We start from the raw sequence: 22,336 nt of genomic DNA, 5'->3' as shown, positions 1-22,336 counted from the left end.
AAAATAGCAGCCATCAAAGTAATGAATCTTCAAAAAAGTATAAAAAGAAAAATAACGATAAGGGCGATAACAAAAAAGAAAGTTATCTACTCATCTAAACCCCAACAATCAAATCAAACATTGTGAGCAATTGTTCTTAGGGAGCTCTCAAACCAAAGCAATATCCCTACATCGCATAACATACATTGCGGAAAGATACGCACTGAGTGTCACATCTGGTTTTCGGTGAACGAAATTCCACCGAAAGTCACCGATGATTGACCGAAAAACAGATGTGACACTCAGTGCGTATCTTTTCGCAATGCATGCCACATGCGATGTAGGATATTACTTCGGTATGCGAGCTCGCTTATAGTTATTTCTAGCGATATTTTGTATATATTTTAAAATAAAATATTATTTAGTTTGTTTTTTTTTGTATAATAAACGTTAGATACTTACAAGGAATTACTTTTAATTTGATTTTGTAAAAGCTTCTAATTAATATATTTTCCTGTTTGACTCAAAAAATACTATAAATTTTACTTGAATTTGTACTTTAAAATCGTGGTTTCGAAAGCGGTACTCCGAAAGTCAGAGACGGGCCTGCCGCTGGATTCCGTGCACTGTAGATATCTACATGTCGCTTTCTATTGGTGTCAATTTTCGTAAAAATATTTGAATTTTAGCTTTAATTGAATTATTTTCTAGTTTTGCTAGGTTATACTCTAATTGATGCTGAAGTGAGACTTAGTAAAACAAGAAAATATTTGAATTAAAACTAAAAATTCAAATATATTGACATTAATAGAAAGCGATATGCGCAGTGTCAATATATTTTAATTTTTAGTTTTAATTCAAATATTTTCTTGTTTTACTGTCTCACTTCAGCATCAATTAGGGAATCCAACGATCTGTCAAACTATTCCAATATGTCTGGCGATTGGCATGCAATACATTGAAAGCATATGATAAATATTGTTTTTTAAGTATTTAAAGTAATTTTCGTATATTTATATCCGCCTAAGTATTGCTAACATACTTCTGTGACATAATAAAAAATATTGTTTACATCAATAAACTAGAATAAGTACTTAAAAAGTTTTATTTAACTAAGTAATTTGGAAGGTTGAAGAAAGGTAGGTTAACAAATTTTATATTTCAAAGTTTAATAATAAATTATATTAAGCATCCCTAAAATAGATTTTTTACTTATGTATTTTATTATTTTAGGTTAGTTAGTAATAGCTATGCCACTAACATGTATTGTAGTGAACTGTGGAAGCAGGTCGAAAAGGGATAAAGTATCTTTTTTTGCTATTCCCAAACCACTGAAGTTTAAACATGCTATCCACTTGAATGAATTAACTGTTAAACGCAGAAAAAAATGGATAAGGGCCATACGAAGAGCAGACCTGACAGAATCAAAATTAAAATATCAAAAAGTGTGTTCCAAACATTTTATTCAAGGTTTGTCAATAATTTTCTATAAAGAAATAATATTAATCTTAATATATTTCAATAAAATATTGTAGGTGCCGTGGCAGTTAGTAGGCATTCGCATCGGGTAAAATTTTTTGGAAAATATGAAAATATACATTGTTTTAAGCTATTTTCCCAAAAAATTTTACCCGATGCGAATGCCTACTAACTGTGTATCTACGTTATATAATTTTGTTTTAGGACAACCTGCAAAACTTGAAGATGTAAATGATCCTGATTGGATACCAACCCAAAATATGGGTTACTCTAGGGGACCTGTAAAACGAAAGCAGGACCTTGAAAGACTGGAAAGAGTAAAGAAAAGATCTTCCACAAAGGTTTCACAAGAGGACAATGATACATTTATTGAGGTATACTAATTAAAAGAGAATGTCATTAACTTTAAATTGATTTGGAATTAAGGGGATCCGTACAAAGTTTCGGCTACAATGCTATTTAAATCGGATTCATTCTTTTCAAAACCTGAGAAAACTAATAAGTATTTTTGAAAAATTTAAATGCAGAATGAAAGATTACTTTATTACCGAGGGCGAAAGTCCCTGAAAACTTTTATGTTTATTTTAATAAGTTACAGGGGTGAAAAACTAAGAGAAAATGTAGTGTGTTTTTTATTTTAAAATATCTCATTCAAAAGAAAACTTTTTATTTATTCTAAGGGACTTTCGGCCCTTGATAACAATTTAGTCTTTCATTCTGCGTTTAAATTTTTTAAAAATATTTATTTGTTTTTTCAGGATTAAAAATGGTGATATTTTCCAAATCGAACATTCGTTATCTTTATCATACAACGCACTGAGTCGAATAGAATATGGTGATAAGACAGTGACAATTTTAAATATTTGACATGGCATCAGGAATATTTTGAGTTATTGATTAAATAATATTGATAGTGTATTTGATGAATAATTGATTGAAGACGTGAACTTAATAAAAAGTTATTTATTGTTTATTATTTATGGAAGATCCAGGCGGGGAATACACCAGTATATATTCTGTGATCCAAGTATTTTGTTGTTACAGATGTTCAAAATTGTAAGCGTTCTATAGTAACAATATATTATTAAAAAATCACTTTTGCTCGATTGGGTGTTAGTTTTTGTTGTACAATATATAAATTATTACAATCACTGAATACATAGCTAGTGAAAAAATTATCATATTAATTAACTGAATTAATAATTTAAGCCATTATGCAAGTAACAGTTATCCAAGAACTTTCAAAAGCCATATTTTTAAAGTTAATGATGACATTGTCAACTAATGTTTACATATCCATACCAGTGAGAATTTTACTACACATAATTTGTCATGTAAAGACAGAAAAGGTAGGGATAGCAGTAAAATATTTGCGCTTACACTCTTAAAGGGAATTTTAATTATAGAGATCAGTGTATAATAGTCGACAGTACATGTAAAAACCTTAATTACTCTGTTACCAATGTTGTATCGGATTGTGAAGACATTATAAAAGATCTAGGTATTCAGTTTGACTCACAACTAACCTTCAATATTCGTATAAATGTAAAGTATATGATTTTATAATAAGAAACTGTCATAAGTTTGATATTTTGAAATTAAAACTGTTGTATTTTTGCTTAATTCTGTTAAAGCTTGCATATGGTTCCACTATAAGGATCCCAATTTATAATCAATTATGTTTGTTACAGAATGAAAACAATACAGTAAGTGAAAGTAACACTACAGCAATGTATGAAGACAGTACTGGAACCGAAACTCAAACTGAGTTAACCTCAGATGATATTGAACAGATGGCTCAACAATTAAAATTTGCAAATAAAAAAATTGACGAGTTGACTCGCAGAATTAATAAGACCATTTTAAGTTTCGAGTCACTAGAAACGGACAATCCGAAATGTTTATATTATACCGGTTTAAATTTTTCTGTTTTGAAGTCAGTATTTGACAGAATTAAACCATTTATTCCATCATCCTCAGTAACTGTTTTAGATCCCTCTCAACAATATTTGTTGACATTGATGAAAATGAGACTTAATCTAGATTTTAAATATTTGGCCTACCAATTTGGCATTTCTCAATCAACATGTTCCACCTATTTTAATACCATCATCTCAATAATGTATCAAAGATTTAAAAATAGCATAAAATGGCCAGATCGGGAAATTATTAAAAAAAACATGCCTTCTTGCTTTAGAGAAGTCTTTCATGATAAGACCACAATTATCATTGATTGCTTTGAGGTGTTTATCCAAAAACCAGCTAGTTATTTAACCCAGCAGCAAACATGGTCAAACTATAAACATCATAACACAGTTAAATTCCTTATTGGAATTACTCCCCAAGGCTGTATTTCATATATCAGTAAAGCATGGGGAGGAAGAACATCAGATAAACAAATAGTAGAGCTCTCTGGTTTTTTGGATAAAATAGAACCCCAAGATATTGTGATAGCAGATCGAGGTTTTTTAATAAAAGAATTTTTAGATGTGTTACAAGCAAAGCTAGTAATTCCAGCTTTTACCAAGGGGAAAAAACAATTGCTTCCACTAGAGCTGGAAGAAACTAGAAACATTGCACAGGTTAGAATCCACGTAGAAAGAGTTATTGGCTCCATTAAAAATAAATTTAATATTTTTTCATAGCCACTTCCGATTTCTATGTTAACCCATGTTACTGATGGTATAAATATAGTTGATAAGATAATTTTTATAGCATGTGTTTTGATTAATTTATGCCCTCCTATTGTTCCAATTTAATTAAATTTAACCTATTTCACCAGATTGTCGCCTTTTTAGTATTTCTTTTAATAATTTTTGGTACACATCTGAAGTGTCACTACGAAAAACAATCAATGACACCTTTGGCCAAAACTAGGATATATATATATGCCATGTTGTCGAGGTTGTCAGTTAGTTTTGAATTATAAATAGCTACAGCAAGAAAACTTGCATTGTTTCAGACAAAATCAAACAAGCTTATATTTTTCTAAAACTTTTTTTGTTGGTTTTTAAATATGTTAAAGTAAAAAGTTCTACTCACAGATTTGGCCGCTAATTGTTTAAAGAATTAAAACTCTTTTGTATACTTAAATAATTTTAAAAATATTGAATTCATCATTTTACAAATCTTTGTTGTGGGGAAGCTTGCAGTTCTGATGATCTATTGTTGTTAAATCGGTATAATATAAACAAAATTGGGCATTTTTGTCTGTTTGATTTATAAATAAATAAACATTTTGCTTTATGTTGTAAAGTACTTTATAATCAACTATTTTCAATGGGAAATAAGCCACAATTTTACCAAAAAAATGATTTTATTAACGTTTCGACGCCCAAGTCGGGTGTCGTCAAAATACAAAATATTAAATTAAACAAAAATGTTATTGCTTAGTAAAAAATTCTTCTAATAATTTATTTAATCTGACTCATTTATATCAGCAATTCAGACATGGATTATACATTTTAATGAAGAAGACTTTAAAATGATATTGCCAATATTGATGAGTTGCGTTCCTGGGACGACTTTACTAAAAGATAGTAAATCATAATATTATCATTCGAAAGTGGTAGGTTTATTGGTCAAAAGGTGGAGAATAAAAGACAAAGACTTCGGCTACTTCATCTATTTATTGAAGACATTTTTGTTCACTAATTAGTGAACATTACCAGTTCATCTACAAATGAGTTTGATAAATAACAAACATCCATAGAAAAAAAGCAATGCAACTAGCAAGTTGTAAGTAAAGCAGCTAGTGAAACGAACCATTGAGAAATGTAAAATACAGACATTAAGTTTGTAAAAAACTAAGTACAGTTAACAATTTAAAAGCCAATACAAGAGCAAGAGATCATGTAGTAACATAATGATTGCATAAAAAAATTGCAAAAAATGTGTTCAACTAGAACGAAAATAATGTCCAGAATTCAACAATTCCAGACAATAATTTGCATTCAAATGATTTAATTTTAACTTTAAGTAGCATTCTTACAATAATGACTGTGGCTAGCGTATATTATTTATGTACACCTCATTGGTTGTTTTTGTATTTTGATATTAATAAAAAATTTGTGACAATTTTAATGAAAATAAATCATATGAAAACTGAAAAGAATGTATTTATTTGATGTTTCGGAGACTGACCTATATCAACCGTAGAATGAATTGTAAAAATATTAAGGAAACAAAGTTTCAAAATTTCCTCTTAAAAGTATATGTATACTATGGTACACTGTACTTTTGTATGTATATATGGAATAAACATGGCTCGAGGGAAACTTTTGAAGGTCCAGAACCTTTCTGTGGCATCACTAATGATGCTACGAAAAATGAGGTTCAGAAATGGCTGATAAAGAATCATCAATAGAAAAGGAGAACCACTTAAGTTCAAGTCTAGACTAAATAAAAAAAAAATAATCAAGAATATTAATAAAAAACTCAAACAGTTTCATGAACCTCAATAAACGAGAGATGAAAACGGTCACTGAAATGGTGACAAGTAAGGTGAATGAACCATGGTGCAGAAAGTGCGAAATGGAAGAAGAGAGTGAATGGACTCAATAATGATTATGAAAATAATGGAAACATGAACCATTAAAATTTTATGTGGCATAATCATGAAATAGTTTCTGGTTGCATATTGAACATGTCCACCTAGTTTTGGGTTTTTCTAATAAATTTACACACCCAATATGGAACCAGAAAATATTACAATTCTCATATGAGCATTGAACCATAGGTTGGCCATCATCGACATTATTGCAAAAACACCACTTTGTTATATTGCCACCTGGTACTCTGGAAGTGTAATAACGTCCTAAAAGTTCAGGCATAATTACTTTTGCATGAAAATTTAGGACTTTATCTTTAATTTCTTCCCAAAATTTTATGTCTGGTAAAACTCTTTCGATAAATATAAAATTAGGACACCAGACAACAAAGTCACAATAATTAAGTTTACAAATAAATATTTGTGCTTGCACCTGGTAATAGTACTTATGTTTTTTATTCATTTTTACTGTACCAGTTTTATCACATTCAAGACAGGAGTCCTTTCGACTTGCATACTCCTGTAAATTTCCATTTTCTCGAAGAGAAAATGGACACTTTACTTCTAAGGTACCCGCAGCACAACAGTCACAATACACAAATCCATCAGGTGAGGCACCTAACTGAGGCCATTTCATGCACACTACCAAGCCAATTGTATTCACTATAAAGTCTCTATGATTCCTGCTAGTTTCTTTTTTATAAGCATCAATTGCCAGCTGTTCGTGATTTATCCCCCATCTTATTGCCCTTGTAGAAATTTTGCGAGGGTAACATATTGATTTGATCAAAGATAGGGATGGTTTCTCCACATTGGTTCTACAGACATCTTTAAAAATTGAAGCTGTTACTCTACCAGTCCTTTGTCTATACCACTCTGCACATTTCCTTTGGTCCTGTGTCTTATCTTCTATTTCTCTTCGTATATTCTGGGTTACCTCCATTTTACATTTCATACCTAGTTGAATGAGATCATCTAGAGGCATTTTTTCATATTTTTTATGGTACACATTAAAAAGGACTGGTATACTAACTTTTTCATTATTTTCATCTGACAGTTGTGACGCAAATGGCTCTACATGCCTCATCAAAACAGCGTCACAATTGGAATTTTGCAATTCTTGCAGCAAGTCCAACATTTCGCTATCATCCATTGGAGGAATTTCCTTATAATTTTTTTCTTCTATCACTTTCCCCCAGTCTAGTGAAGCAGCTTCTATTGGATGTGTACCACTTTGCGTTGGAACTGGCCAAGTTGATTTGACATCTGTACACGCTACATTCTTTTCATTTTTCTGCTGCTTCAAATATGCTGCATGCTCTGCAGCGTACAAAACTGCTGTAACATGGCTACATACTTCCCCAAGACCTGCCATGCAAGTACAATGCGCAGTACAAATACTACCACCTGTTTCAGCGATAATCCAAACTCTTAATTTGGTTTCTCTAGCTCTCATTGAATGCTGCACCTGAAACAAAAAAATTAAATCAATTATCAAGGCAATCAATTATATTAAACCCTAAGACTAAAAAGTAATCTCTTTAATATTGATTATTAACAAATCAGGTATTTTTTCTTAAAAAATTTGAAATACAGGTACTACTCTTACCTTGCCTATTAAAAGCACCAGATCATTAATAACTTTAAAACCCACTTTTTCTACAAAGCCAGACTTGAAATATTTGTAAGCTGCTAAACTTTTATAAGTTCTCATTTGTTCATGGGTATAAAAGCTGTGAGTAAAAACAATATAGGTCAGAATGTCCATGGAAGCTATTGGTGGCACATAGGTAAGTCCATAATCAAAATCGACTTCACTTAGAGCATATGGATCACAGTTAAGTTGTTTGATTTTGTCCAAATATCTATCTGCGGCTTCAGGAGAGCTTATTCTTAGTTGGTCCAAATACGAACTTTCTTTTAAAGCCATATTTGTAATAAAAACAAAAGTCCGACTCTCACAAATAATATTGCAATGTTGTCTTGAAAAAGACAGTTTTTCAAAGGGTACAAGTAACTAAATAAAACAATTTTAACACCAACTCTACAACGAAAAGCACAAGTGCAACAATGCAAGTAAACCAGCAAAATCGACTGCATGCCATACGACCGCCATTTAAACGTCAAAATAGTCACGTGGTTTGGATTGCCTAATTAGAGTATAACCTAGCAAAACTAGAAAATAATTCAATTAAAGCTAAAATTCAAATATTTTTACGAAAATTGACATCGATAGAAAGCGACATGTAGATATCTACAGTGCACGGAATCCAGGCCCTGATTCTAAATCAAATTTCGACACTAAACAAGTCGCTTTCAATATGGCGACGGTTGAAATGCGATTGTGCGAGCCTTGTGGATTTTAGTTGAACTAACGAAGTGACGTCATGAAATAGCGACTATCGAAATTAATAGCGACTTTAAAAAGGGTGTTGATATTATAATTTCGACTGTCGAAATTATATGACACGGAGATGAATGAATGGCCAAAAGCGAGGTTAGGTTTAGTTTAGATGTGTTTTGTTTATTTCTTGCAAGGAAAACTAAAGCAAAAGGTATTATAATATAGCTGGGTTTAATTGAAATTTGCTTGTTTTGAGGAATTAGATAGAATAGTATTAAATTAGAAATATAATAATTGAGAATGTCCACAACATGAATCATCAACTCAATGAAAGATGTAAGGTAATAATCTGGGAAAATTAGTAAAAAACAAGAAAAATTAATTACCAGCTGTTTTATTGCTGGACATGCTGAAATCAAATCTTAAGATTTCCTATATTAGTAATATAGCTGTGCAAAGTCCACAGAAAGTGTGCTATTTTGTTTATAAACAAATTAGCGCTCCGAAATCTTTTTTTATTATTGCTCTATAACTCCGAAAATTTTAACTTTAAACCAAAACACTCACATAAAAATTGACAGTAATTTAATTCTGCACATTGATAATTTATTCCAATTTCCTTCGACGGAAATTTTCCTCGGAAAATTCGGGTTTTCCAAACAAAATCTTTAATTTTCAACTAAAATTTGAGGGAAGTAATTATTTATCAATAATTAAATAATTTGGTGACAGTGACATAAATCTTTTTTGTTATAAGTGTCTTGAAGATATGAAAATTTGTATGTACAAAGAGGACCGGAATTAAAAGGTATCTAATGGTTCAAAGATTAAAATCCTGTTGTTTATAACTCTGTCGCAAATGGCGGTCAAATTTGACCGGTTATACCTGGAATCACTCCTCGCAATTCAATTTGTTTTTCTTCGAAAAGGACACAGAAGCCGTGCCCTTTTCAACAGCGTTAACTTAATTTAATTAAATCTAATATTTTCTGAGGGGTTCTATTTGTTTATAAGCCAAAAAATTGTTTCTTTATAACATTCCTGAGACCGCTCAAATGGTCCAATTTCAATCCTGTAAGGTACGTTGAATAAGTATAGTGCTTTTTTTATACGAAAATCATAGTTATTCTGGTGTATCATAATCTTTCTGGTTATTATTTCGACCGAAATTTTTTAATTAACATTTTAATTATTGCTAAACTATTGGTTAGATTGTCGCCGGTCTCCTGATATACAGAGAGGGGCTAAATTATGGAATAAATTCATTTTCTCTAAAATGGACGATTTTAGAGAAAAATCCCGAAACAGGTCGATTTTTATTTTTAAATTAAATTTCTTGGCATATATTTCAAACTAGTGACGTCATCCATCCGAGCGTGATGACGTAATCGATTATTTTTTTAAATAGGAATAGGGGTTCGTGTTGTAGCTCATTTACAAAGGCGTTCAATTCTCTATTCAGTATTATAAACATTAATATCATTATTTATACAGGGAGGCCAAAAAAATTTTTGAATTAAATTAATTGACGCAAGAAGAAGAATGCATGTAATTTATTTAACTCAAAATACATTCTATTGCTGTCAGAAAATAGAAAAAAATGTTTATTTTGCAAATAAACATTGCTTTTAGCTTAAATTAAATGTTCAAACTGCCAATAGGTAGGAGGGAGGCTGTTTGTGATTTAATTTAAGCGAAAAGAAATGCTTATTTGTGAAATAAACCTTTTCTTCTATTTTCTGACAGCAGTACAATGTATTTTGAGTTAAATAAATTACATACATTCTTCTTTTTGCGCCAATTAATTTAATTCAAAAATTTTTTTTGGCAACCCTGTATAAATACCTAATGATAATAATGTTTATATTACTGAATAGAGAATTGAACGCCCTTTCAAATGACCTACCACACGACCCCTATTCCCATTAACAAAATTATCGATTACGTCATCACGCTCAGATGGATGACGTCACTAGTAAGAAATATATGCCAAAAAATTGTAATTTAAAAATAAAAATCGACCTCTTTCGGGATTTTGCTCCAAAATCGTCCGTTTTAAAGAAATGAATTTATTCCATAATTTAGCCCCTCTGTATATACTATAATAAATCTTTCATGTCATCAATTATTTAATTATCGATAAATAATTAGGTACTTCCCTGAAATTTTAATTGAAAATTGCAGATTTTTTGGGAAAACTCGGATTTTCTGAGTAAAATTTTTGTTGAAGGAAATCGGAAAAAAAATAACTTTGTGCAGAACTAAATTACGGTGAATTTTTATTTGAGTGTTTTTGGCTCAAAGGAAAAATTTTAGGAGTTACAGACCACTAATTGAAAAATAAAGAAGATTTAGAAGTGCTAATTTCTTTATAAATAAAATAACACACTTTCTGCGGACTTGTCATACCCCAAATTACTAATAAAGTAACGCATAAATTCGTTATTTCGTAAACTGGTTACTTTAAGGAAAATTCCCGAAACACGTCGATTTTTATTTTTAAATTAGGGTTTTTTGGCATATATATCATACTAGTGAAGTCATCCATCTGGGCGTGATGACGTAATCGATGATTTTTTTAAATGAGAATAGGGGTCATATGATAGCTCATTTAAAAGGGTATTCAATTCTCTATCCAAGAATATAAACATTAACATAATTATTTATACAGTGTGTTCAAAAAACATTTTTTAATTAAAATAAGTGAGACAAAAAGAAGAATATAATGTAATTATTTAATTCAAAATACATTTTACTACTGTCAGTAAACAGAAAAAAATTTTATTTGACAAATAAACATTGATTTTCGCTTAAACGAAATGTTCAAACTGCCAAGCGACAGGTGGGTGGCAGCTTTAACATTGAATTTAAGCAAAAAACAATATTTATTTCTCAAATAAACATTTTTTTCCTGTTTTCTGACAACAGTAAAACGTATTTTGAATTAAATAAATTACGTACATTCTTCTTTTTGGTTCAATTATTTTAATTAAAAAAATGTTTTTTGAACACCTTGTATAAATAATTAGGTAAATGTTTATATTAGTGAATAGAGAATTGAATACCCTTTCAAATGAGCTATCACATGACCATTCTCATTTAAAAAAATCATCGATTACGTCATCGCGCCCAGATGGATGACGTCACTAGTATGATATATATGCCAAAAAATCTGAATCTAAAAATAAAAATCGACCCGTTTCAGGATTTTTCATTAATGTCGCTGGTTTACGAAATAATGAATTTATGCGTTACTTTATGGACGCACTGTATATGCAATCTTAAGATTCGATTTTAGCAATAAAATAGCTGGTAAATAATTTTTCCCAAAAATGGCATTTTTTCGATAATTTTCCCAGACTATCAACCCTATCAACAAGTTCCAATAAACGGGAGCGCCAACCCAAATTCTGAGCAGTCTCAACATGATAAGGTTAATATCCCCAGTTGGAACTAATATCGAAATGAATAAAGTTGGATTTATAGTTTGACGTAGCGTAGACGTAGACGCAACGTAGACGTAAGAAACGGACTGGAGACGGAAGACCATGCCACATTGTTTGATTTGCTTGTCTAGATAATGTTTAGAAGAAATGCGTTCAATGTGCTTCCCCGTTTAGGATTTTGTCCTCTTCAGGGTTTGAGGTGAATGTATTGTGTTGGCAGCAAAGCAAACAGTCCGAAAACCACACCGGGGCAAGCGCCGTGTCCTGGTGTTCTTGGATCCTGGGTTATGCCAGACGGTGTTGTCCAGAAGGCCAGAAGTCAACAGAGAAGAAAGTTTGATGGATTGTTGTTGGTTCCATAGACATTTACGTGTACTGTCCGTGCTTTGCTTTCGACCAAGCTCCCTAGAAACCATTGTACAACGACAGGCGAACCTGCGTCCCTCGTCGGCGGTCAGGAGGTGGCTTTGAGCGCAGCGTGGACAGTGAGCGTTCGAGTGGAGAAAATAGTTGCGGCTATTTTCTTGGGACGAACAGGTATAATTGTGCAATGAAGTTGGGAAACCGCAAAAAACCAACTTCTCCCTGTTCGGGGTAAGGAAGAGGAAATGTTAGAGGTGGGTACGGAAGGCTAACGGGGTAGCCTCAAGGATGTTTTCGTACTCTACCGGGAGTTCGTCAATGCATGTTTGCATTAGAGCGGACGGTACGTGAATCTTTTTGCGTTTGGGCTTTCGGTAGAGTACGTGGCCGGAAGATGAACAGGAACATTTGAGAGATTCTTGTGTGTCGGAAGGGGGGCCGTTGATTACTTTGATTGTGAAGTTCCTGTTCAGAGAGTTTATTCTCTCGGTGATTTTGGGGATGTTCGAGATGTTATGGATTTCGTTTGAGGGATATCGCCAGTGCTCATAGTTACATCTACGCAAGACTCTGCGCTCCGTCCTCAACAACCTCTCTTGTTTTTGTCTTGAGCAAAGAGAGTAGATACATGATTTGTACTCCATGACGGGTCGAATAAAGGTCTTGTAAGTGTGAATGAGAGTCTTCTTGTGTGTCTTGCCAATTTTTCCCGAGAGAGCGTTGAGAAGTCTGGCCCTGTTCCTTACCCTATCTAAAGTTGCCTTTAGATCTGCGTCCCAGTTGAGAGTCCTGGTAAACAGTACTCCCAAATAGTTCACAGTCGGGCTAACAACAAGCCTTTCTCCCAACAAACTCAGAGGATATTGGTCGTCTTCATTGCGAATGATTCTATTTGACACAGTAGGGGCGCGAAACACAATTGTTGTTGTTTTGTTCGCGTTGAGCGTGACTCTCCACTTACAACACCATTCGCCGACACCGTCCAACAGAGCCTGTGCTCTTCTGAAGAGGAGTCTTGGGTTGTATCGAGAGGTAGTTGAGAGCAGAGTCGTGTCGTCTGCATAGAGAAACAGCCGAGTACCTGGGATATTTTGGTTAGTGATGTCGCTGTTGTAGATGATGTACAACAGCGGCGCTAGGACTGAACCCTGGGGAACTCCAGCTTGTGGAGTGAAGGGGGTGGACTTTTGATCGCATATTTTCACTCTGACAGTACGGTTGTGGAGGTAGGAGTGTACAATTTTGGTAAATTGCAATGGAAGCCCGATGTCCAGAAGTTTCCGAACAAGCCCGTCGTGCCAGACCTGGTCGAAAGCCTTCTGCACATCCAGAAATGTGGCTATGGCGATAGAACCATCGTTGATGGTTTGAGTGACTTTGGTAGTGAAATCTATTAATGCATGTTTGGTAGATTTACCTGACTGGAATCCATATTGGAATTTTGGTATGATATTGTGGTTTTCGAGAAAGTTATTGAGCCTCTCCTTTAGGATTAGCTCAAGAACTTTACCCAGAGTATTGATTAATGAAATTGGTCTGTAGGATTCCACGTCGGTTGGGGGTTTGCCTTTTTTCAAAAGCATGATGGTGTTGGCCACTTTCCAAGGAGTAGGAAAATGGCTGTTTTTGAGACATGCATTGAATATTTTAGTTAGAAGAGGGATGATACTCTCTGGAAGTTTTTTGAGGCACCTTCGGTTGATGCCATCAGGTCCGGGAGCGCTGTTTTTGCCGATTTGGCAAAAGCTCTCCGTTTCCCTGTCTGTGAGGGGGTCCATGATAGGATCATAGACTGGAATGTGGTGGTTGAGAGTAACATTTACAATGTATTCTGTGTTGAATTTAAATATGCGATCAAAGTTCGGGTTATCTGGCGTTTGAAAATTGTTTTGAAGCGAATTTTTGAATGCTTCGGCTTTCCCTTCTGGGGAATTGACTATGTGATTGTTGACCAACAGATGAGATGGTTGAGATAATTTTTGTTTTGTTAGGACTTTGAATTTTTGCCAGAATTTACCTCCGTCTCTGTAGTCCAGTTTTGAGGTAGTCTCTTCCCACCGGCGAGCCGTTAGGACAGATATCTCCCTCTTTATCCTGGCACAGATTCGGTTGTACTCTGTTTTGATTAGTGGGTTTCTGTTGGCCTTGTATTGACGTAGAAGACGTCGTTTTTGTTGAATTTTGGCAATGATGTATTGTGGAAGTGCCGGTGATGTATAAGTTATTTGTTTGAGTGGAATTGCGTGCGTGATCGCCTCAGTGATGAGGTTCTCGATATTGGTTGCACTGGTGTCGATACTATCGTTAGTATCGAGTTCGCCTAACATTGGGAGATTTTGTGTGATGAAGTTTTGGAATTCAGTCCAGTTAGCGTGACGATAGTCTCTTATAGATCTTGGAGGGTTTGGTTGTTTTGGAGTGAGAATGTCGGTGTCGACAAGAAGAGGTACGTGGTCTGACGTTATCGAATCGCCTATGTGGCATCTATCCCCGAACCGATCCAGAATGTTACTAGTAACTAGGATGTGGTCGATAATAGAGGCCCCATTGGCGTTCAAAAACGTGAATTCAGTGTTGGTGATTCTTGAAATGGGAAGGTCTAGTAGATAATCCGTGAGGCGGATGCCTTCTGGGTTTTGATGGTGATCACCAAACTGTGTATGTCTACAATTTAGGTCACCCATCAACACAGCCTTGCCGAGCCTCGAAAAGTACTCTAGCAAATGCCTGTTGAGTGGTTGACCCGGGTGTTTGTAGTAAGAGACTATCGTGAGGGTTTCGTTGTTGGGGATGTGCACGTCAATTGCCAGGAAGTCCACATCAGGTGGACGAAAATTTTGTGGGAATGTGTGTGTGTTGTGCGGTATTCCGTGTTTCACGAGAATACCATTCCCACGTGAAACCTGACAGCGGCTTCGATGGATGATCGAATATCCTGCGAAGTGTGGATCGTTTTTCGACAGAGTATCTGTGAGTGCGAGGATCTGGATGTTATGCTTCGACAGGATATTCTTGATGAGGGGTCTCTTTTTGGAGAGACCCTGACAGTTGACTGTGCCTAGGGTGAAATCCATAAAGGGAGGGTGTTTAGTGGTTGGAGCGGAATGTCACCGTGACATTGCTCCCGTACCCGTGGACCACTGTCGAGTGGTCGTAGACTTGGCTAATCAGATTAGCCGTGATTGCAGCGATATGCTCACGAAGTTCAGGCAACAAGTTAAGCAACAGAGCGGTCTGAATAGACAAGATGTTTTTTGTTTCTGTAGGGAGTTCGAAAGGGGGGAATGATCTTTCGATCGTAAGTGGCTGAATTTCATGTTGGGCGGAGGGGATGGTGTGTCTTTGAGGACACTTGTTGGAATATGCGGGGTGGTCACCGCCGCAATTCGGGCATTTTGGTTCCTGCTGTTTGGTGCAGGCGCTGGATTTATGGTTGCCGCCGCAGTGGGGGCAGACGAATGCTTTTTGTGGGCATTCGTCGATGGAATGTCCGTTGATGCAGCATTTGCTGCAATATTTTGGAGTGGGTATTGTAGGGTCGGAGCCATGAGGGAGTTCGGCATTATAGATCTCGCCATCTAGAGTTATGCCTCGGCTCAGTGCTGACGTGAATTTTTCCAAGGATTTGGTCACCACCTTGATCACTTTGGAGTCCTTGCCTGTTTTATAGGATTTGACTCTCCACAGTCTTTCGACTGGGAATTGCTGTTCTGTGAGCAAGTCGGTGACCTCCTGCTCGGAGTAATCCACGTCGATTCCAGTTATGCAGAGGAGATAGGTGGGCTCTTTTGCGGAAGTGTTTGCATTTCTGAAACTAGGAGACGGAAGAAAATATTATGTCAATTTATAGATCGACGTAGCGGAATTTTTGCGCATGAGTAGAAAGAGTAAACAATGACTTAATTCTAATTCAACAACATAGCCTATAAATTATACGAACAGTAAACAAACTTTGTGTTTATTTATTTATACTCATACTATTATTTATTATAATATTTATCTGTTTTGTGTGTTACATGGATTAGGAAATAAACGAAAGTATGCTCTTTGGTGCCGCATGCCTTGGGATTTCCAACTATTTTGTTCCATTTCCTGGTCTTTAAATGTTTATTGGATTTACCTATCGTATAATATGTGTGGATAACCACGAATTAGGCTAATAACAACTCATATTTATCTGAAATATTGAAATGACTCTATGATATATTTTTATTAAATTAATAACTTAACATCCATTGTATTAACAAATAATTAACAAAATTCGAATATGTTGACAATCAACTTTTTACACAACACAAGGAATGAGGGGGCGGGGCGGGTCCACTTTGAGTGACAGAACAAAATTCTGCCTTATGATTGGCCAGACGGAAGAAACGCACTGTAAAAGATGAAAGTTGGTCATCTCTTATGTTACGTTACGTTTCTCTTACGTTCCGTCAGGCGCTTGCGTTCATCTATAAACACGAGTACACAAAATTCGGTGTTGATCTTTTCCAGTGCGTCTCCGTTGCGTCTACGTCTACGCTACGTCAAACTATAAATCCAACTTAAGAATCGCTATATTCTGCGGCTGTCATGGCGGTGTCGAAATGAAATTGCGACTGTCGAAATGAATTAGAATCAGAGGGCCCGGATTCCGTGCACTGTAGATATCTACACGTCGCTTTCTATCGATGTCAATTTTCGTAAAAATATTTGAATTTTTAGCTTTAATTGAATTATTTTCTAGTTTTACTAGGTTATAATCTAATTGATGTTGAAGTGACACTTAATAAAACAAGAAAATATTTGAATTAAAACTAAAAATTAAAATATATTGACATCGCGCCGATCGCTTCCTATGAATGTCAATATATTTGAATTTTTAGTTTTAATTCAAATATTTTCTTGTTTTACTAAGTGTCTCTTCAGCATCAATTAGAGTATAACCTACCAAAACTAGAAAATAATTCAATTAAAGCTAAAAATTCAAATATTTTTACGAAAATTGACATCGATAGAAAGCGAGGTGTAGATATCTACAGTGCACGGAATCCGGGCCCAGGGCCACGGTTAAACACAGTTCCGAAGTTGTAGTTTGTTTTGACATTTCCGTTTTATTTAACCTAACCTATGTTTTGTTGTTTGGTTGTATACAAGGAGTTGTATATTGAAATTGAATTGATTCTTGTTTCATTGAATTATTGAATATAGAGGAGTTGTTCTGTTGCAAGTTGTTCTAGTTTTGTTGTTTTAAAATCTGAGAAAAACTATTTATAGATAATGGTGAACTTAAACAAGAAATGGGCATGCAGTTTGCTGATCACTTAATTGTGTACTCACAACACATAGGTACAGGCATTATGCAAATACATACCATTTAGAGGATACTTCATTCAAATTGGAGGACTCTGCGATTTTGGGCTTCCTTAATAGTTTACCAGACGTAGACACTGTCTTTTTCTTGGTAGAAAATGACACCTGTTTCACCCTTTCTGAATTTTATTAAGTCTCATATTTGGATCAACGTGAAATTTGTTGGCTTTCACAGCGTTAATTTGATTAATGGCTGTCATTAAAATATCTTCACTGTTGCATTTTTGACCTAATGCAATTACTTACAGTGCTGAGCAGATAGTATCTTATGTAATTTCTATCTATCCCTCGGTTTTTGATTTGTGCGTAGGTGCTGAAGACTCCAGTTCTTCCCAAATATCAAAATAGCTTGGAACTTAATTATTTAGTGTGACTCATGTAATACAAAGGTAGTGAATGTGCTGGCAAATATTTGATTGAATTTAATTTAATAAAATAATCAAGGCAAGTACATGAGTAGGAATGGTAGCATATTTTACATAGTATGTAGCTGACAAGATAACATACATTAACAGTTTCTCTGTAACAGTACATATTTTTGAGTTTGTTTTATTTTTAATTATCCATTTTTTAAATTCATCATTTCCTTCCACACTTTCAGTATCAAATTTATAATTTGTGGCTACAATTAATGGCAGTCAATCAATCAGTCCTTTTTCCTGAAAGCCACAAAAATGTTGACAAAATTAAATCAAAACATATTTACATTACAACAAACCTTTTGTTATCTGAATTAGTCTTTCCACTTGTTTATCTCGAGTGTAGTGTATCAAATTATGCATGCTTTTATCTAGTTGTTTCACCTTTTTCCTTCTAGATATGCATACTTAATAATACTGTGCATACTCTCCAAGTACATATTTGTATTTATTAGTAATTCCTTTCTATAACAGTAGAACCCGGACTTAGTATTCGAACTATAATTTTTACTCAAGTACTCATAAAATTTAACAGTACCAGAATCATTCTCCAGTTGGAAAATTCAACAAATCTTTTTAAAAGTTGTTAACTTCTAAAGTACTTTGTATAAATTTCAAGCACTTATATACATACTTCCATTCTTTTTTCAACTACAGAAATTTTTGCTACATTAGTTTTCCAGGCACAATCAATTTGCCAGGAACAAAATAATCGATTAGACACAGGCCCCATCACTGCTGTCCATCCGTTATAAAAAGTTTCCATTATATCTCTCATAAACATATCTGTAGTGATATTATTAGGTACCTAGTGCGGTTTTAATACAGTCAAAAAATATTTTAGAAATTGTAGTATTCATTCTATTCGAAATCATGTATGTCACAGCAACGCCTTCACCAAAGTCATCGCTAACCATCAAAGTGGTTAACTCAAAATTATATGGATTAGTTCCATAGGTACACTTCGCGTCAAAAAAAACTGGTACAACTCTTATAACCGAAAATCGTGTTTTTCAAGTTGTGTAAGTTGATCTTGTCACAAGTGTCATTATAATTTCTAGGGCAACGTTGCCAGTTCAAGGAAAATATTATATCAAACTAGGTAAAAACGGGGCTGTGCGACAGACCGCATTTTTTAATATACTAAAAACTAAAACAATTGTAATTTTCCGTCATCTCAATTAAGTATCCATACAATGATTCGTGTTTTATTATAATTTATGAAAATATTTCAATTCAAAAATTTTTATAGATAATAAATCTTGACATGACTTTAATTTATTATATTTAACGTCAAATCGAGAGGTGTGATTGGTTTCTCATAAATTATAGGACAAAACTGCATTAAGTTGTGTAGAATAAATAAAACACACTGGAAAATTAAAAATTTAATTTGAAATTAATATAAAATTAATAACTTTTACAGTGAACAAGTGTGGAATTTAAATATAATATGTATTACAATTCGAAATATACATTTTAAACGTTATTTTTTTGTATTTAGATTTAGTGCAATTCCGTTATCTGTGATGGCAACAACGACGTGATTCACGAACAATAATTGTCAGACACATGTTTACATTGGGAAAAAAAAGTGTACCAGTTTTATATGACGCAAAGTGTACCATCAATACAAACAATTTTTTTTGCAAATGTCATGACAGCATAACATTGTACATATATCATTCATAATGATAATGCAGAAATCTGAGCAATCTAAATTATGCTGACTATCCTCAGAGCCTTGAGGTCTGTAGTATAATACACTGGCTACACACTACGTTTTGCCTGAGACCATGTCTGCAGAGACTCATTTGCGCAGGTAAGAGCATAAGAGCAGCAAGACGGTATCACATGTAAGTCTCCAAGCGCTGCACGCCGCCTGTACTCTCGTCAACATGCTGAAGATTTTACCTGTGCAGTTTTACTTGAAGTGTGGTCAGAAGTTCAGTCCAGCAAAAGTTTTCAAGGTGGACAGTCGAAATGAGTGATATAGAAGCATTGCTATTCTTAATTGAAGAGTTGTACAAATTTTTGAGCTGGCATGCATTATGGAAGGTGAAAAGTAGAGAATGAAGCATACACTTTAATGATTGAAAAATTAAAAGAGGCAATATTTTATTTTTATATTTTTAGTTCATTCTAAAATAGAGAATTCTTTTAAATCATATAAATTTCTTTTACCATTTTAGTATTTAATTTTCCAATATTGGGGTACTACTGCCAAAAAAAATTTATATACTTATAATAATAGAATATAATAATTAATCAACTTATGTATTTCTGCAAGTTCTGACACTGTTTTCTTGTGGCATATTTAATGTAGTATTATGTTCATATGGGATTGAGCCACTATTGTAGATGTAAAGAAAATTGCATTTCTTAATTTACTACTGGTTGGTGTTTCAATTTCCACTCCGGAAGTCTTTCTACTCTCTACAAAAATTTAAGCAGAATTTTGGGCATGGATGCCAAATTTTTGTCGAAATAAAAGATGCTAATCGAATTTCTAACTGTCTAAGAAATTTCCTGCTATTTCTATTGTTGACACTTGACACACATATTTGTTGCATATTTGCGTTTGTGGAATAATCATATCTACCTGAAAAGGTATTTTGTAAGTTTCTATCAATTAAAAACCATGATTAATTTAAAAAAATTTCTTTATTAAACTATATCTACGTTCACAATATTTAGAACTTGAATTAAATTCTATAATTAAACTATATTATGAATTACACCATGGCTATTTTGTCATGGTACACTACCTTCATTATTGAAATACCATAAAAAAAGTTTATCCTTAGTTTGCTTGGCGTCTCTGGAAATCCTTATATAATGTTATCTCTGCATATCAATGAGATTAGAATCTTCTGTTCTTAAACCATTCCTGTTGTCATCGTCTAAGCTTCCAATGGGAGTATAGGTTGAAGCATATTTACTTCTCAAAAAGTTATGGAGTACACAATATGTCATGACAATGATATATACAGTTTTTAGATTTAAATTAATAGTGGTATGGAAAATTCGAAATCTGTTAGCTAAAATACCAAAGGCATTTTCTACAACTCGCCTTGTCCTTGACAGGCGGTAATTGAATATTTTGCGTTCATTTGTTAATTCTCTTTGATTAAACGGTTTTAAGAAATGTGGCGCTAAGGCAAAAGCTTCAACACCAATAAACACATCACTAAGCATTTTATCTGAACCACTGAGATGATCAAAGACTGGAATTTGTAATGTATTTTCTTTTAATTTGTTGTAAAATATTGTTTGCTCTATAACACCTCCATCACAAATTCTCCCATTCACACCAAATTCGTATATTATGAACTCATAATTAGCATTTACAACTGCCATCAAAACCATACTGTGAAATCCTTTATAGTTATAAAAATAGGAACCTTGCCCATTTGGTGGAATACTCTGCACATATTTGCCGTCAACGGCACCGAAGCAATGGGGAAAGTTCAATCTTGCTTCAAATTCCTTTGCTATATGTTTCCATTATTCTTGTGGCTTTGGAATCTAACAAAAATATTTTTTTAGGATTTCTCCGACACAGTTTCCAGTACAGAACTGCCACAGGAATCTCCAGTGGAGTTGCAACCGCTCTCACGGACGTCCACAAATCAAGTTACAAAACTGTTACATGACTCTCTATTGGAGTTGCAACCGCAATTGGATAAAAGTGAAATTCGAATAATGCCAGAAATACTATAACCGTCCAAAGTGATAGTGTGAAATTAGAATCAAATGATTATGTATAAATCATATTGATAATAATTATAAATAGTAGCTGTATTTTTTAAATAAACAGATTTGATAAGTTATATTACTTTTCTACAGTTGGTATGTTTTAATAAATATATTTTAAGACTACTGACAGTATTGTTGGTACTTTGGATCTTTTATTTATAGTAGAGGATCCAATATAATGTCGATCTGCACCGATCTGTTTAATAATGGATTAAAATTATTGGATATGTAATTTAGTATGGTAACAATTATAAAAAAACAAGGGGTGCCCGATATAATTTTGTTCTGACTATAATTAACATGCATACATACATACATAATCGAAAACCTCTTATACCCGAAGGTGTCGAGGTGTACAAGCTCTCTTAAATTTTTTTCTACAAATGTACACCACTCTTTTCTGTCTCTAGCTAGTTCCTTCGGCTCACTCTATGTCTTCCCTCTTTCTTTGAGAATCTTGCTTATGTTATTGTTCCATGTTTTTCTTGGTCGTCCTGTACAGTGTATGCCAGTAGTACAGTCTCATTTACACATTCAGTATTATTTTCTGTCATCCATGGTTAAAATTTAGCGTATTCCTTGTCATAGATACGTTTATTTGGTAATAGATTCTCAGTCGCTTTATTGGCTTTTTTTCAGAAAT

General features: G+C 33.8%; 3 protein-coding genes and 1 long non-coding RNA gene across 4 annotated transcripts; 2 read left to right on the top strand and 2 right to left on the bottom strand.

Moving 5' to 3' along the window:
• Window positions 1-876: 876 nt before the first annotated feature.
• On the top strand, window positions 877-5,572 carry LOC126888151 (uncharacterized). Its single transcript, XM_050656152.1, has 4 exons — window positions 877-1,118; window positions 1,213-1,449; window positions 1,663-1,832; window positions 3,150-5,572. Exons 2-4 carry the CDS (start codon window positions 1,230-1,232, stop codon window positions 4,101-4,103), a joined length of 1,344 nt encoding a protein of 447 aa, XP_050512109.1. The 5' UTR covers window positions 877-1,118; window positions 1,213-1,229; the 3' UTR covers window positions 4,104-5,572.
• Window positions 5,069-8,148, bottom strand: LOC126888150 (uncharacterized). The gene is made up of 2 exons (XM_050656151.1): window positions 7,617-8,148; window positions 5,069-7,475 (listed from the first exon to the last, which is right to left on the bottom strand). The coding sequence occupies exons 1-2, from the start codon at window positions 7,935-7,937 to the stop codon at window positions 6,060-6,062; spliced, it is 1,737 nt and encodes a 578-aa protein (XP_050512108.1). The 5' UTR covers window positions 7,938-8,148; the 3' UTR covers window positions 5,069-6,059.
• Window positions 8,149-17,247: 9,099 nt separating this feature from the next.
• LOC126888149 (uncharacterized) lies at window positions 17,248-21,767 on the top strand. Its single transcript, XR_007699423.1, has 2 exons — window positions 17,248-17,491; window positions 21,484-21,767. It is a non-coding gene; the product is annotated as an uncharacterized LOC126888149 (long non-coding RNA).
• On the bottom strand, window positions 20,580-21,486 carry LOC126888148 (uncharacterized). Its single transcript, XM_050656150.1, has one exon. It carries the CDS (start codon window positions 21,301-21,303, stop codon window positions 20,776-20,778), a length of 528 nt encoding a protein of 175 aa, XP_050512107.1. The 5' UTR covers window positions 21,304-21,486; the 3' UTR covers window positions 20,580-20,775.
• Window positions 21,768-22,336: the final 569 nt, after the last annotated feature.

The sequence above is a fragment of the Diabrotica virgifera genome, chromosome 7 (assembly GCF_917563875.1).
Source record: "Diabrotica virgifera virgifera chromosome 7, PGI_DIABVI_V3a".
Lineage (NCBI taxonomy): Eukaryota > Metazoa > Arthropoda > Insecta > Coleoptera > Chrysomelidae > Diabrotica > Diabrotica virgifera.
Note: the sequence above shows the minus strand (reverse complement) of the source record. Positions and strands in the feature narration are given on the sequence as shown.

What these genes read in the sequence shown, in the direction of transcription:
- LOC126888150 (XM_050656151.1), bottom strand. Translation starts at nt 7,937, where the DNA reads ATGGCTTTAAAAGAAAGTTCGTATTTGGACCAACTAAGAATAAGCTCT. An exon ending in TGGTGCTTTTAATAGGCAAG is followed by an intron (nt 7,476 to 7,616) that starts GTAAGAGTAGTA and finishes TTTTTGTTTCAG; the next exon opens with GTGCAGCATTCAATGAGAGC.
- LOC126888151 (XM_050656152.1), top strand. Translation starts at nt 1,230, where the DNA reads ATGCCACTAACATGTATTGTAGTGAACTGTGGAAGCAGGTCGAAAAGG. An exon ending in TTCCAAACATTTTATTCAAG is followed by an intron (nt 1,450 to 1,662) that starts GTTTGTCAATAA and finishes ATTTTGTTTTAG; the next exon opens with GACAACCTGCAAAACTTGAA. An exon ending in ACAATGATACATTTATTGAG is followed by an intron (nt 1,833 to 3,149) that starts GTATACTAATTA and finishes TGTTTGTTACAG; the next exon opens with AATGAAAACAATACAGTAAG.
- LOC126888148 (XM_050656150.1), bottom strand. Translation starts at nt 21,303, where the DNA reads ATGGTTTTGATGGCAGTTGTAAATGCTAATTATGAGTTCATAATATAC.